The sequence below is a fragment of the Cavia porcellus genome, unplaced genomic scaffold, assembly GCF_034190915.1.
Source record: "Cavia porcellus strain 051 isolate PalLab524CR breed Dunkin Hartley unplaced genomic scaffold, mCavPor4.1 scaffold_32, whole genome shotgun sequence".
In the NCBI taxonomy this organism is placed as follows: Eukaryota; Metazoa; Chordata; class Mammalia; order Rodentia; family Caviidae; genus Cavia; species Cavia porcellus.
Window position 1 is genome coordinate 38,424,948 of NW_026947515.1, and position 13,349 is coordinate 38,438,296.

At 46.9% G+C, this 13,349-nt stretch overlaps 1 protein-coding gene across 10 annotated transcripts in view; it reads left to right on the plus strand.

Moving 5' to 3' along the window:
- Myh10 (myosin heavy chain 10) overlaps nucleotides 1-13,349 on the plus strand; it is a 120,996-nt gene that overhangs the window by 67,170 nt on the left and 40,477 nt on the right. For 6 of the 10 annotated variants that reach the window (XM_063241903.1, XM_063241905.1, XM_063241904.1 and 3 more), the window contains 4 exons: nucleotides 15-188; nucleotides 5,375-5,548; nucleotides 5,792-5,906; nucleotides 10,075-10,137. In XM_063241903.1, coding sequence (XP_063097973.1) covers nucleotides 15-188; nucleotides 5,375-5,548; nucleotides 5,792-5,906; nucleotides 10,075-10,137 — 526 coding nt within the window. The remainder of the gene's footprint in view (nucleotides 1-14; nucleotides 189-5,374; nucleotides 5,549-5,791; nucleotides 5,907-10,074; nucleotides 10,138-13,349) is intronic. The other 4 variants (XM_063241908.1, XM_063241909.1, XM_063241910.1 and 1 more) reach the window with 1 other exon arrangement.

The following is a 13,349-nucleotide window of genomic DNA, read 5'->3' on the forward strand; positions in this document are numbered from 1 at the left end:
CTTCACCCCTGCAGCTCAACTCCTTCGAGCAGCTGTGCATCAACTACACCAACGAGAAGCTGCAGCAGCTCTTCAACCACACCATGTTCGTGCTGGAGCAGGAGGAGTACCAGCGCGAGGGCATCGAGTGGAACTTCATCGACTTCGGCCTGGACCTGCAGCCCTGCATCGACCTCATCGAGAGGCCCGTGAGTGTCTGTGCGCTGACTCACCGCAGCCACGCCCAGGATGGGGGGCAGATTTATCTACATCGACGGGCACTGATCAGATGATTCCCAGAATATCAGACCCTGAGCTCTGGCGCTCTAGGGCTTACGTGGGGTCAGCAGGCCGGAAGTACAGAGGTAGAGTGGCTTGTCAGTTGGGGATTGTTTATACAGTGTGCACCATGGTGACAGCTGTGCATCACGGTGACTGCCCGTTTCTGAGAAATACGAGGAACCAGAACAGGAACTGTTACCTGGGCAGCTGACAGACTGCAGCATATGGGCTGGGGTGCCCCAGTGCCACTCTCTGCTGCCATCCCAGCAGGGCCTTAGGCTTTGTTCTCAGCATACTCCAAAAATATGCTGTCAGCCTCAGCGGTGTTCAGGTGAGTTTGTAACCTTAACTGTTCAGCTGTATCTCAAAAAAGAAAAGAGATCATCTAGTAAAGCATTTCTTGAGCTCTCCTTTCTTGCAGCCTTGTTCCTATCCTTGATGTCCACCCATGTTTGATGATGTGCTGCGGTCCTCGAAGACTCTGGGCACTGCTGTGGTGGTGGCCTAGGCATATACCCGGCCCAGGGTGTTTGAGCATCGGCTGACACCTCCACTGTCCATCTCCATTACCACTGACCTAAGCAATAGAGGGACACTTATTTAGCTAGAGACAAGACATGTCATGTAGATGCATTTTTTGCATAACTAAAACTTGCCCTTGTGAGTGCAAAGATGTTTTTATTTTGGCAGATTTTTAAATTTGCAGTCTGGGTTTTTTTGGTGGGGAGAGGAAATGGGTGTGCCTAGGCAGATACATTTTATTGCCAATTTTAGAAAGCATCAGAAACCATTTCTTGTTGATTTAGTTACATGTAAAAACACAGAAGTATGCATAATTCATTTGCTTTTGAAACTTGTGATCTTGGACATGGGTGTGTGTGTTTATGTGTGCATGCATGTGTGGTACCGGAATTAAACCTAGGACCTCACACATTGCTCTTCATAATCTACGTAAGTCTCTGGTGCTGGTTAAGTAGGCGTGCTGCGGCGTACCTCTGAGGTCTTTCCAGGGGTCAGCAGCGGTGAAGCAGTTCGTTTTGTTGCTGTTCAGTCTCTGGCTGCTGTCAGAGTTCTAGGCATTTGAAGGTGGCGGAGGTCCGGTATGTAGAGATCTTGGACGGCATGGTACCTACAGCGAGCAGAAAGCTGGCAGACAGTGAAGAGGACTTCCCTTCAGTTTCTTTCATTTAATAAGTAGTTCCACTACGTTAGAAACGTGTGTCTCAAGAACAGATCAGGTAATTCTCTTTTGAATCATATGAAAGACAAAGCACCATACCTGTATTGGTCAGCTTTCCTTGCTGTGACAAAATACCTGGCATACTTACTTAGGAGGAAGAGTTTATTGTGGTGTGATTTCAGAAGTTTTAGTCCACGGTCAGCTCCCTCCAAGGCAGAAGCATCATAGCAGAAGAGCATAGGAGAGGAAAACTGCTCACCTTAATGGCCACCAGGATGTAGGACACGGAGAAGAGCCCTAGAAAAAGGGCCAGGGAGCAGATACAACCACCAAGGTCATGAACCACCCAGTCACGCCCAGAAGCATGCTTTACTATCCCCTGGGCATCTCAAGCCCGTCAAGTCAACAGTCAGGGCTAACCACCCAGGAGCTGTCAGGGTGCTGTAGCTGCACTTACAGTAGAGTTCAGATTGCCTGTGGTTGTGGGGAGCGTGCCTGTGGTGTGCTTCTGTGTGTCACAGCACGCTTCAGAATAGCATTCCCTGCGGACTGCTAGTAACGTCCAGTCAGCTTGTGTACACACAGGTATGTGAGTACCTTTCCTGGCTGCTCTGTGAACAAACAATATAAAGGAAAGGAGCGTTCCCCATTGTTACTCTGCTGATCATGCGATCTGTAACTTTGGGGTACTCCTTACACGTGTCTTCCTGGCATGGGAGGTCCTGCTTTTTCAGACAAGGAACCGTGTACCTGCATTTGTACTATGGGATGGAAGAGAACACTTAAGTTTGCTAGGTCATTCTGCCAAATGAATTCAGAATTCAAATGAATTTCAATTTTTTAAAAATAATCTTAGAGATTTTCCAAACCTAATGATTTTGTGACTCTTGCATGAGTTCTACAAATGTACAGTGTTCTTAACATTTCTCAGTTGCATTACTCTTATATTCGAAGACAAAATCCTTTTTATACTGTTTTTCTTATTTTCCAATTTTTACATAAGTAATTTTACTCGAAGTCAATGATGGAGAAAGTAATTTCAGTGTTCATGACTGAGTCGTAGTATAATAGGAAAGTCAAAAAGGTTTTGATGTTCATGTTTGCAGTTGCTTTACAGGTGGATGTTGTTGGATTAGGATAATCTTGAGAACTTGCAAGAATTTATCAGCTCCCTGATGGTGTTCTGAGAATGCAGGTGGGGGAACCAGGCCCCTGTGGAAGCCTAGATAGTGTCACCCTGGTCCTCAGTCTTATTTAAAGCCAGGGAACCGAAACCACAGTGGTGGCTCATTGTGGGAGTGACGCTTTGAATCCAGAGAAGCCACACGCTGAGCATGGCATAGAAAGTGTCACCGATGTGGATGTGGATATTATGAAATAAGAAATGGCTTGGGGGCCGAATGTTAGGGACAGAAATCAGCAGGTGAACAACACGTCCAAAGTGGTGTCTGTCACTTGGCTCTAGTCCTCAGAAAGTACAAGTGGGGAGGACACGACATTCGTGCGCACGGAGCGCACCTAGACGGGATGGCGGTGAGCTTCATTAGTTAATTAAGCCCTTCTTCCTCCCTCTCCCTCTGTTCTTTCCCTTCCCCTTTGATTCTCCTTCCTATTGGCATTCTGGGCTTTTCCTAAAGCTCTTGCCCCTGCTGCCCTCACTTAACAGAGAGACAGCTCGGAACGGGAAGAGAATAAATTCTAGGTTTAATGCTGATTCACTGCTTTCCTCAGATTTAGGAGTATTTCATTTATTCATGAAAAGATGAGTTCTAACTTAGGAAAAGGATAAACCATATAAAAGAACTTATTGGTAATTAGGTGGATCAGTATCAGTTCATGGTTCCAACAGGTGTTCCTTTCCAAATGGAGAGTAAAGTTTGGTGCCCGTGCCAGTGTCCTCTCAGCCCTCAAAAAACAAGCCCAGGCCTTCCCTGGAGTGAGGTGTGCAGGCGAGGCTGGCAGCCGCTGGTCAGTGTGCAGAAACACAGCTCCTGACTTCTGGTGCTTTAGAAATACTCAGCGAGCAGAAGTGCTGGGAGAGAAATCTTGGCACGCAAGGCCCAAGCAGAAAAGTAGAAATGAGGCTCAGTGAGAAATATTCATTCTCATGTGGCCACTGAGTTGTGTAGGGAAAAATAAATCGCATTTGGGACTCTGTGGAACTTGGGACTGTTTTCATTAAAATGGGTTAAACTGTGAACATGGCAGTAACAAAAGGTAGGTGATTTGGTTACTGTACCTTGATATGGAGCTTCACTGCTCCAAACTGTCAGGGCCCTGGGAGGTTGAGTTAGCAGCCGCCTTGCCCTGGCTCCTCCAGGGTTGCTTACGTCTGGTTGCCTCTGATCAGTGTCTTCTTTCACTTGCTTTGAAGTCCAAGAGTCCTTTCAGGTGAAGGAGCCATGGTACAAGGTTCTCTTAGCTTCTGCCTGCTGCAGTGGCGCCCTTTCTGGCCACATGTCTGACATTGGTTACCATTTTTATCTGTCTTATCTATCCAGCTAGCTATCCAGCTATCCAGCTATCTGTCTGATTTTTCACCACTAAAAGTCTGCCGGTTGAATTGAAAAATACTGATTTTGGCCAGGTACCGCTGCATAGCATACACCTGTAAGCCCAGCTACTCAGGAGACTGAGGTAGGAGGATCCCAAACTCAAGGCAGGCCTGGGCAACTTAGTTCTGTCTATAAATTTTTTTAAAAATTGAAAAGCTGAGGGTCCAGCTCAGCACTCTGCGGAATCAATCTCCACCTAAATTTTTTAATAAAAAGGGCTGGGGATCTAGCTCAGTGGCACAAGCACCAGCCTGGCAAGTGGAGGTTGTGAGTTCGATCTCCAGTCTCTCCCAAAAAAGAGGGTTGCAGATACAACTCAGTGGCATAGTGCCTGCCAAGCAAGCTCTAGGTTGTGACTTCAATTCCCAGTTCCAAAAATAAATAAATTTTTAAAAATGTAAAAGAATTGATTTTTTACAGACGTGTCTAAAAATTGGTACCATTTCAGTCCTGTGGCGCACACTTACATTTTCGGTATGGCAATTAGTGGTGACCCAAAAACATTATGAAAGTAGACCATCTCTAGATAAATATTTCATTTATTTTTCATGTTATTTATCTCCCAAAAGAAGTTATTCCAAAGAATGGCGAGCTCAGGCCTTTTTTATTTTTTTAACCAAGACAAATTCACGTAACAGTCATCCTTTTAAGGTTGCAATGAAGTGGTTTAGTATATTCACAGTCGCACACCCATCAGCACTCTGTTTCTAGGAGAGTTTTGTCACCCTGCCACCCCCCGAAAAACCTTCGTACCCCCCAGCAGCCACTCTGCGTGTCCCTCCCCGCAACCTGGCTGTAAAACCTGTCCCTGTGAATTTATCAAGACCGTTAACTCAGTGGACTTATAATTGAGTGACATAAAGTAGGCCCTCAAAACATTTGTTAAAGTAAACTTACAGAGCAGCTGATGAATTATTTCTTCACTTTCCTGACGCTTAATAGCTATTTAAATACCAAGGGCACAATCTATGTAGTTAGCATGTAAGTCACATAGCGTGTAAAATATCTTAAAGCAATGAATTAGTTCAGGTTTTATGATAATTTACCCACCAGTTATTAACACTCAGTTTCATCTGTCCACCCACACCCCACCAGTTCCTTTCTGACTTCTTTTATTTGTAGTTTTGGGGCCTATTTACTTGAAATTAGGTTACTTACAATTTACATATTTAGAAGTGGAATTAGAGAAGTTACTCATCGGTTTTCTGGCCTATTCTTAGAAGTTTGAGATCCCAGTACTTGAAACTTGCTGTCTTGGACGTTGCTTTTTGCCCTGGTATTTTTCACAAGTCTTTATTAAACGCTAACTGTTTTGGAAGTTCGTCTGTTAAGCCCAGTGCAACAGTGACTGGCAATTCTTCCTGCCTCTCCTGATCAGGCTAACCCTCCTGGTGTCCTGGCCCTTCTGGATGAGGAGTGCTGGTTCCCTAAAGCCACAGATAAGACTTTCGTTGAAAAACTGGTTCAAGAGCAAGGCTCTCACTCCAAGTTTCAGAAACCTCGGCAACTGAAAGACAAAGCTGACTTTTGCATCATACATTATGCAGGGAAGGTAAGAGCCCTTACACTGAATAGCCCCATTAAAATCCCTGTGCTGGTAACTTTGGCATGCTGTACAAAGGTGTAACAAAGGTGCTCATAAACACTTAACCGTGTGTTATAAACACTCAGCATTTTGGATGGTCCAGGTTTTGGATTGCTCCGTAGAAGTTTTTGGCTGAGTTTAAAATGTCTGTTGTTCCTGCATTTGGCTTTGTGTTTCCATTTCACCACATGTGGTTCTGGTGTGGGGCAGGTGGACTATAAAGCAGACGAGTGGCTGATGAAGAACATGGACCCTCTCAATGACAACGTGGCCACCCTCCTGCACCAGTCGTCAGACAGATTCGTGGCTGAGCTCTGGAAAGACGGTAAGAACGTGCTTGTGTTTGTACCTAAGCCTGGCGGATCTGCTGTAGTTAAGGTTTACTTATGGTTCTTTGCGTGTGTGTGTGTGTGTGTGTGTGTGTGTGTGTGTGTGTGTGTGATTGGTGTGTATATATAATATATGTTAAACTTTAAGATCTTTCCCTAGAGCAGGGCTGCCGTAATATTGGAAGTTACCCACTTTGAGAATGCTTGGGTTAAGAAATGAATAAAAACATCTGCCCTCTTGGTCAGATGCTGTGGGGAGTGTGGAAACATTCTGAGATCAGAGCCACAGAGAACTGCATGGTGCCTCAGCTCCCAGTGCTGTTTTTGTCGTTGGGACCTAAGGATGTAGACATGGAATACCCCCTCGCCCTGCACGTGCCTCTTACCTGGTGTTGTGTACAGGTCTGCCAAGCTGTGTCCTCCACCAGGCTGCCCCCTCCCACACGCGTACTGCACGCACACGCACGCACAGAGTGGCTGGTGAATGAACTCTGATACCTGGCGCAGATCAGTTGCTTCTGTTTCCCTTAGTCCTTATACTTCTTTGGGGTATGCGAGCTCAGAAAAAGGTTTATCATAGACTAGATTCTACTTAGTACTTGTGTTTTACACGTAATAGGGACACATCATGTCCTGCCCTTGGGCTCCTGACATTTAACTCCATCATGGTTCTGTCTCATCGCTTGCTCAGCCCCAGGCCCTGTAGGGCTTTAGCCTTGGAGTAACAGATAGGTCTTGACCTTGAAGCTGGGTGTAACCAGCAGCTGGTTCACCTCTTTCTGTAGCACCCCAAGATCTAAGGGTCTGGATGTCTTCTCAGAGATACAGGAAAAAAACCACAAAAAGCAGAAAAGAAAGGGGTTAGGGTGACTGGAGCGAAGGGAAGATTAGAGAGGCGTGAACACAGAGTGAGCAGGGGAGAGCTGGCCATTCCAGACTGACCTGTGCGTCAGGCCCAGTACAAGTGAGAAGCGTTTGGGGGACTTGCACGCGTGTGTCCTGGGAAGAGGCTGTGCACGAGACTAGGCCAAATGGGGGAGTGAGGAAAAGTCAGCTTTCTCATAAGCAAAAGAGAAGCTTCAAACAGAAGCCTTTGGCAGGTTACTGAGTGCCCACTGTCACCTGCAGTGGCCCAGTCAGCTGAGCCATGCTTTCTGAGGACAGAGAAGAGGGCCCAGGGCCTTAGGGTGGATCTGCTCTGAGCCGCCCTGCCAGATCATGTCGGTGTGGGATCTGAGAAATCAGAACTAGAGTGAGAAAGAAGACTGAGCTCAGGTTGTCACAGGTCCCCGGAGCTAGAAACACCGGCTCTGGTGAGGTGTCGGTGCAGATGGGGAATCGCTGAGGAGAGAGAGGTGCCATGCCACCCATCGTAAATAGTGACTAATAATAAGTAACTGGTATTCCCTTAGGGGTTGGTTCAGCTGTGACTGGTGCACTGGTTTCCAAACCTTAGGACTGTAAGGAGCCGTAAAGGACAGCTGCTGAGAGCCAGTGAGTGGGATAGATAGGACTGTGATCAGAGCCCTTTGAGTAATACAGAGCAGGTTTTTAAAAATGAGCAACAAGAGAGGCAACTGCCTTTCCCTGGGGTGCTGAAGTAAATGTCATGGAGGAGGGTGCGGTTTCTGGGCCCTGCAGGACAGTGCTACTGATCAAGCCACGAGCGCTAACGTGGATTGCTGAGTGCCACACGGTGTTGTCAGCCCTGATGTGTGAGCGCGTGTGTCTCAGTTACACCTCCAGCATTTTCAGGGACGGAGATGCATGGAATTACGAGGCCCTCAGCAGGGTCTGAGTCCTTCCTCGTGAGGCCTTTGGAGAAGTCAGGTTGCGGGGAGCACAGGCAGCCACAGCGTAGAAGGGGGAGGGGCTCTCGGTAGTGTCCATTGTTGGCTTTGGAGTAGGGATGGGACAGGAAGGGCAAGTGAGCAGGGAATGGCATGATGGCCAGGGCCAGGCCCGTACCTGCGAGCTCCCCGATGGCCAGGTCAAGGGGAGTTCGGGTAAAGACTGTCATCAGGGTTGTTCAGTTTCAGCTGCAGGAAGCAAAAAGGACAACTTGTTAGCTAGACTGGGGTAAGAGACCCTGACGGCAGAGGGGCAGCGGGAGGGGACTAAAGGTGACCCTGACCTGGGCGGAATGCCGAGGAGAAGCCTCAGGCCTGCTTTTCGCTCTTTTAAAGAGGAGTGGGTGTATGGAGAGCGCTGACAGTTTAATCAAGAGTCAGGCTGGGTTTATGTACACGTTCTGACATTCGAGCCCCCTTTGATTCCTATTTTTATCTTCTTCAACCAGACACTGTGTCTTGACCCATTTCTGTAATGCTGTGTGTCTAATTCGGTGCTTCCCTTCGCGTAGCTGCGAGACAGATGTGGAAGCCATGAAACACGTGCCACCCCCGCTGCCCCGGCTCCCGATTTCTGGGCCTCGCTGGCGAGGGCTTTGTCAGTGCGGCAAGTTTCAGGACTGTGAGACTGGCCAGGTCGTGGCGGCTGTGAGCGAGGCTGGGGCGCTGAGTACACGTTACAGGTCACGTGCGACAGGTCTTACGGAAGGACCGTGTCCTTACCAGCACTCTTGTGATTTCCATTTACTGCGCAGAGGAAAGCTAGTAATCTGATTGCAGAAGAGCAGAGAGGAAGCCCCCATAGCCTCGCTGAGCCCCTAGAACCCCGGCACCATCTCTGTTCATCTGTACTCGGTCTGTAGCTCTGGTCTCACTGGCTACGCTACTTGCATGGCTCTGCTTGTGTCCCCCGCCTGCTCCACACACACGGTGTGATGAGAGTGCGCTTGGCCACGGTCACAGTAGACTAGGAGAAGCCCTGTCTGCCCCGGGTTCTGATCTGGCTGTCTGCTTCTGCTCCGTAACAGTCCCGCGTGCTTGCTCTCCTGTTCACGCCACTGTCAGCAGGGAGTCTGTCTCCTGTCAGCTCAGTGGACAGCCGATTGAGTCGGAGTGACAGGGCCGCGGGGTCACTCACTCGAGGAACGCTCTCATTCAGGGGCAGAGGCAGGCGAGGGCAGCACCAGGTTTGTCCGGGTTTGGAGATTGTGTTTTGTGTACAAGGCAGTGGGCACAGAAGATGGGAAAGGGCTCGAAGGTGGGGGGGGGGGGGCATCAGCGCTGCTCACACGTGAAATATGGGTCTCCTGGGATGAGGGCAGCTTTTAAGAAGAGCAAATGGCCCTAGAAGAGCACATGGTTGTTTTCACCCTTTAATATCTGCTGAAACTCAGAAGTAGAAAATGACAAGTGGACCATGAATAGATACACAAATGATGTAGGCATATGTCTTGCCTCTGAGGGTTCAGTGCCTTGAATATAAGATATTTTATGTTAAAATCCATTTAGGGATTTACAGAATTTTCTCAAGGCCAAACTGGGAAGAATAAGATGTATCAGTGGCAGCCCTGCCCTAGAGATTCATAGTGCCCTAGTTTTTAGTAAAAAGATATTGAATTGGGATCTCTGCCAGCTTAATAGGATTTCTTGCCAGTTCTTAAAGTTTATTTAAAGAAAAAGAAAACAAAAAACTAGGGGTTGCATTTTCTGGTAAATACTCCTAGAGTATTCTTGTGAATAATGGTATAATCAATTTCGTAGGATTTGATTATTTTGCTACAACAGAACTTGAACTTTGGTTTCCTTAATGACAGTTACCAGTCTTTCAGTAATTTGCATTTGAAAGTAACTTTTGTTTCCAAAATCTGTATTAGAAGTAAAATCTCACCGTCATATGAATTTTTGACAGTAAAAGACACTGATACTTACCTTTACCACAGTGCTGTGGTTTAACTACAGTCTTGTCCTGTTTACTAACTGCGAAGTGTTTTTGTGCTAGACAGCACCTGATTACGCTCAGATACCATCCTGCACGTCCTTGGAGTAATCATTTAACATCGGTGTGATATGGTGATGCTCACATACGGGGTCGGAAGCGGGCTGTTTTGATTCAGTTTAGCTTTATTTTATAAAGAACTTTGTTCGAATGTGCAAATTCTCTGAACAGTAATGTTTGCATGGGATCTGCCCTGGACTGGCTGCCTTTATTGCCAGTTCCAAAGTTTGCTTGTGATGTTGAATGTCATTCACACTAACTGAAGTGTTTGTGTATTTGCTCTTCTGTCCTCCTGTTTTTACTGTTTCTCTGCTTTAGAGATTCAGAATATTCAGAGAGCTTCTTTCTATGACAGTGTTTCTGGTCTTCATGAGCCACCAGGTGAATGTATACAGCCTGTAGGTTCTCCACAACAGAAGGGCTTTAAGCCCACAGGAAAAGTTGGGGGGCTGGCCGGGTGGCTGGGGAGGGAGGGTACGGGGCGGTGGGGCTGGTTTATGGGTTTCTGCTTTTGTTTGCTCATAGGCCTGCATGAACTTCTCATTTCATGCTCCGTTTTCTTTTCTTTAAACCTCAAGGCAACTGTTTGAGTGCATAAACGATTCAATTGCTACTGCATACACATCGCTTATTTTATGCATAGCACTTAGAGCATTGCATATTAAAAGGTACGTCGCTACCTTTTCCTATAGTGCCGTTTTGATACACAGTCTTCCAAGGGAACTGCTAGAAACCGATCTGCAAAGTGCCATCTCCTTCGTCTTTGAGTCACTTTAAATTTTCAGCTCTTAAGTTCAGGGAGTTTTTCTTTTTAACTCGCTAATATTTTGTGAACAGATAACTGCATACTTAACTCAGGTGTACTGGTCTTCTTGTTACGCCTTTGGTTTGTAATTAGTACGCCTAAGTAGCTGTTGGCCTTCTGTTTGGAACTGAGAGTATCAAACCTGTCTAGAGGCTCATTAATATGTGCAGTTTAAGACCAAAACAGAATGCAGTGTTGCTAGAACTTATAATTTGAACTTGAAATTGTGCACCAAATGTTTTGGCTTTGCAGTCTAAATCCTTAGCCCTGAATACATCCTACCCAATGCTAGAGGGCCCCCCAAAAAGCTCAATATGAAAATGAAAATCGAGGCTGGGGGTTTAGCTCAGCGGCATAAGCACCTGCCTTGCAAGCAGGCAGTCGTGAGTTTGATCCCCGGTACCGATAAAAAGGAAAAAGACAAAAAAAAAAAAAAAAAAAAAAGAAAATGAAAATCACCCAGCCTTCCAATGGTTTAGTGAAATTGGCAAGTAACAGAATTCAAAGAAAAAGTCAAATTTGTCTTAGAAAATTTCCTTTATGAGTTTTGGAACCTGATAATGCTAAGATCTAAATTCATCTCAAAAGTTATTTTGAAAATGGTAGAGGACGATGCCTGTTTTAACCTGATTTAGGAGTCCTGCCATCAGTTTCAGTTCCTGTCTATGGCAGAAAGCTTGGGGTGGGAGGACAGATAGATTACGCGTAGGAAAGCAGGAGCGTGATGAAAATTCCACAGAACTGAAAGGAACAAACCTGCAAACTGGGTCATCTTTGGCCTGCGGGCAGTAACGGTGGTGCGTAGAGGGAAAAGAGTTAAGGGCAGATTAGCTACGGGGGGGAGCGGCTGATGGTCTGCTGAGACTTGTGCTCTGGCAAAAGGTTCAAACCTGATTTCTTAGCAGTTTTCCCAGAGTTCACTGCCCTCTTTGGATTCCTGACCTGTTAAGAGAATCCCAGGCAGAAAGGTCACTGAGAGAGGAGCAGGGCCTGTGTTACTCCTGTCGTTTCCCCGGCACCCAGCACAGAGCAGATGCCGTGGATAAGACACTGAGTGAGAAGTTGCGGGCAGAGTGGGAGGGTGGCAGTCCCACAGAGCAGCGTCACCTAACTCTCCACCGTGGACTCGCCTTCCCTTAAGGTCTGGATGCTCTTTCCTGGGGACCAGGATCTGCAGGGTGTACAGATCAGGCCAGAGCCAGCACAGAGCCACTGTCAGGTGGATTTATTTTAACGAGTAGATATGGCTTTGCATTTACTCGTTCACCCCACCACATTCTCACCTTGGCACTGAACATGTCCTTGGTTCAGTCTCTGTGAAATGGCCTTTGGTTGAGTTACTTGTATGAAGCCTCCAGCTATGGAGGTCTCAGTTTCGGCTTCCCCTTGGAGGCCCATCATCTACCATGGCTAATTATGGTCTTTAAAGTTGTATGTGTTCTATAGCAAATTCTTTCCCTTTGGACCATATGTTTGTGATTTTAAGACAACTCAAGAAAGGGTAAGGAACTTGAAAGTGAAAATGGGGAATATTGGTGTCTTAGTTACTTTTTACTCATTGTTGAGACAAAATACCTGATGCCAAAGTTAGGGAAGGAAAGGTTTGCTTCTTACAGGTTGGAAGTTTCAGTCTATACGCAGCCGGCTCCAAGTGGCATGGTGGACCACGGTTTATGAATGGCTGCTGAAGTGCAAAACACATCTTCTTCCCGCCGTTACACCATATGCTGGCCCCACCCCGGACAGGTGTAGCACTCACACCAATCTGAGCACTAGACAACGAACCAATCACAGACACTAGATTTGGTCAAATCCATAATTGCATGAGGCTTGAGGGCCACTGACGTTAAACCATGACACACACTGTCCTGTGCAGTTAGCATCTCTAGAGGAGAACACACAAAGCTAATACAGGCCCTGTGCGTCTATAATGCTGTGGATACAAAGTCTGTGGATGCAGACTTTGAGGATAAGCAATGAGAGACTGAGATACAGAGGGGTTTCTTAGAGTTTCTAAGACAATTTTCTTCTATATTGGAAGTCTGGACTTCTGAGATAACCTAGTAGTAGAGACTGAAAAGTGAATGAACCAGCAAAGAGAGGTTGTAACCTTAAAGTTACAGTCAAGGCTCTGGGACAGAAGTGAGCTGTCAGTGGCCTTAGATGTGACCCGGACCAACTGTAGGGTCAGTGGCGTATAACAGGGCTCGATGCTGGTTTACACCACGTTGTAATGTCCTTCCCGGAGCAGCGTCGTGTCACCTCCATGCACCCCACACGTCCACATTGCAGCTGGCACATCTAGAAAGTACCGTAGAGGAAACGAGAGAAAATCTGGGCGGCACTGTGAAGTACCACGTAACTGTTGGCGACAGTTCCCCTATTCTTCTCCGCTTCCATAAAAGCAGCCCTTGAAATGGGGTGCAGCAGTTGGCTCAAGACTGAGAGTCGCTGAAGGAGCTGTGTCACCAAAGGGACCAGTGTTCCCGTCACAGGAAGGCTGGCTCATGTGTCACCAGCACTTCCAGGGCCCTTTGTCCTGTGATCTCTTCTGGATTCTTATCTACCTTCTTGCCATAATTTAAGGGAAATTCTTCCCTTAGCTGTGCTTAAACAGAGCAGTGAAGACGTTCTGACCCGAGGAACGCTGCACCAGCTGGCTCTTTCCTGTCCAGGAAAACGTTGAAAGCGTGGAATCTACAGGCTGTGGCCATCAGTCACAGTCTGTCCCGTAACTGCTGTTTTACAGTATGTGCTTTGGGTCTGCCACAGTTTATAGGCTCAGCTG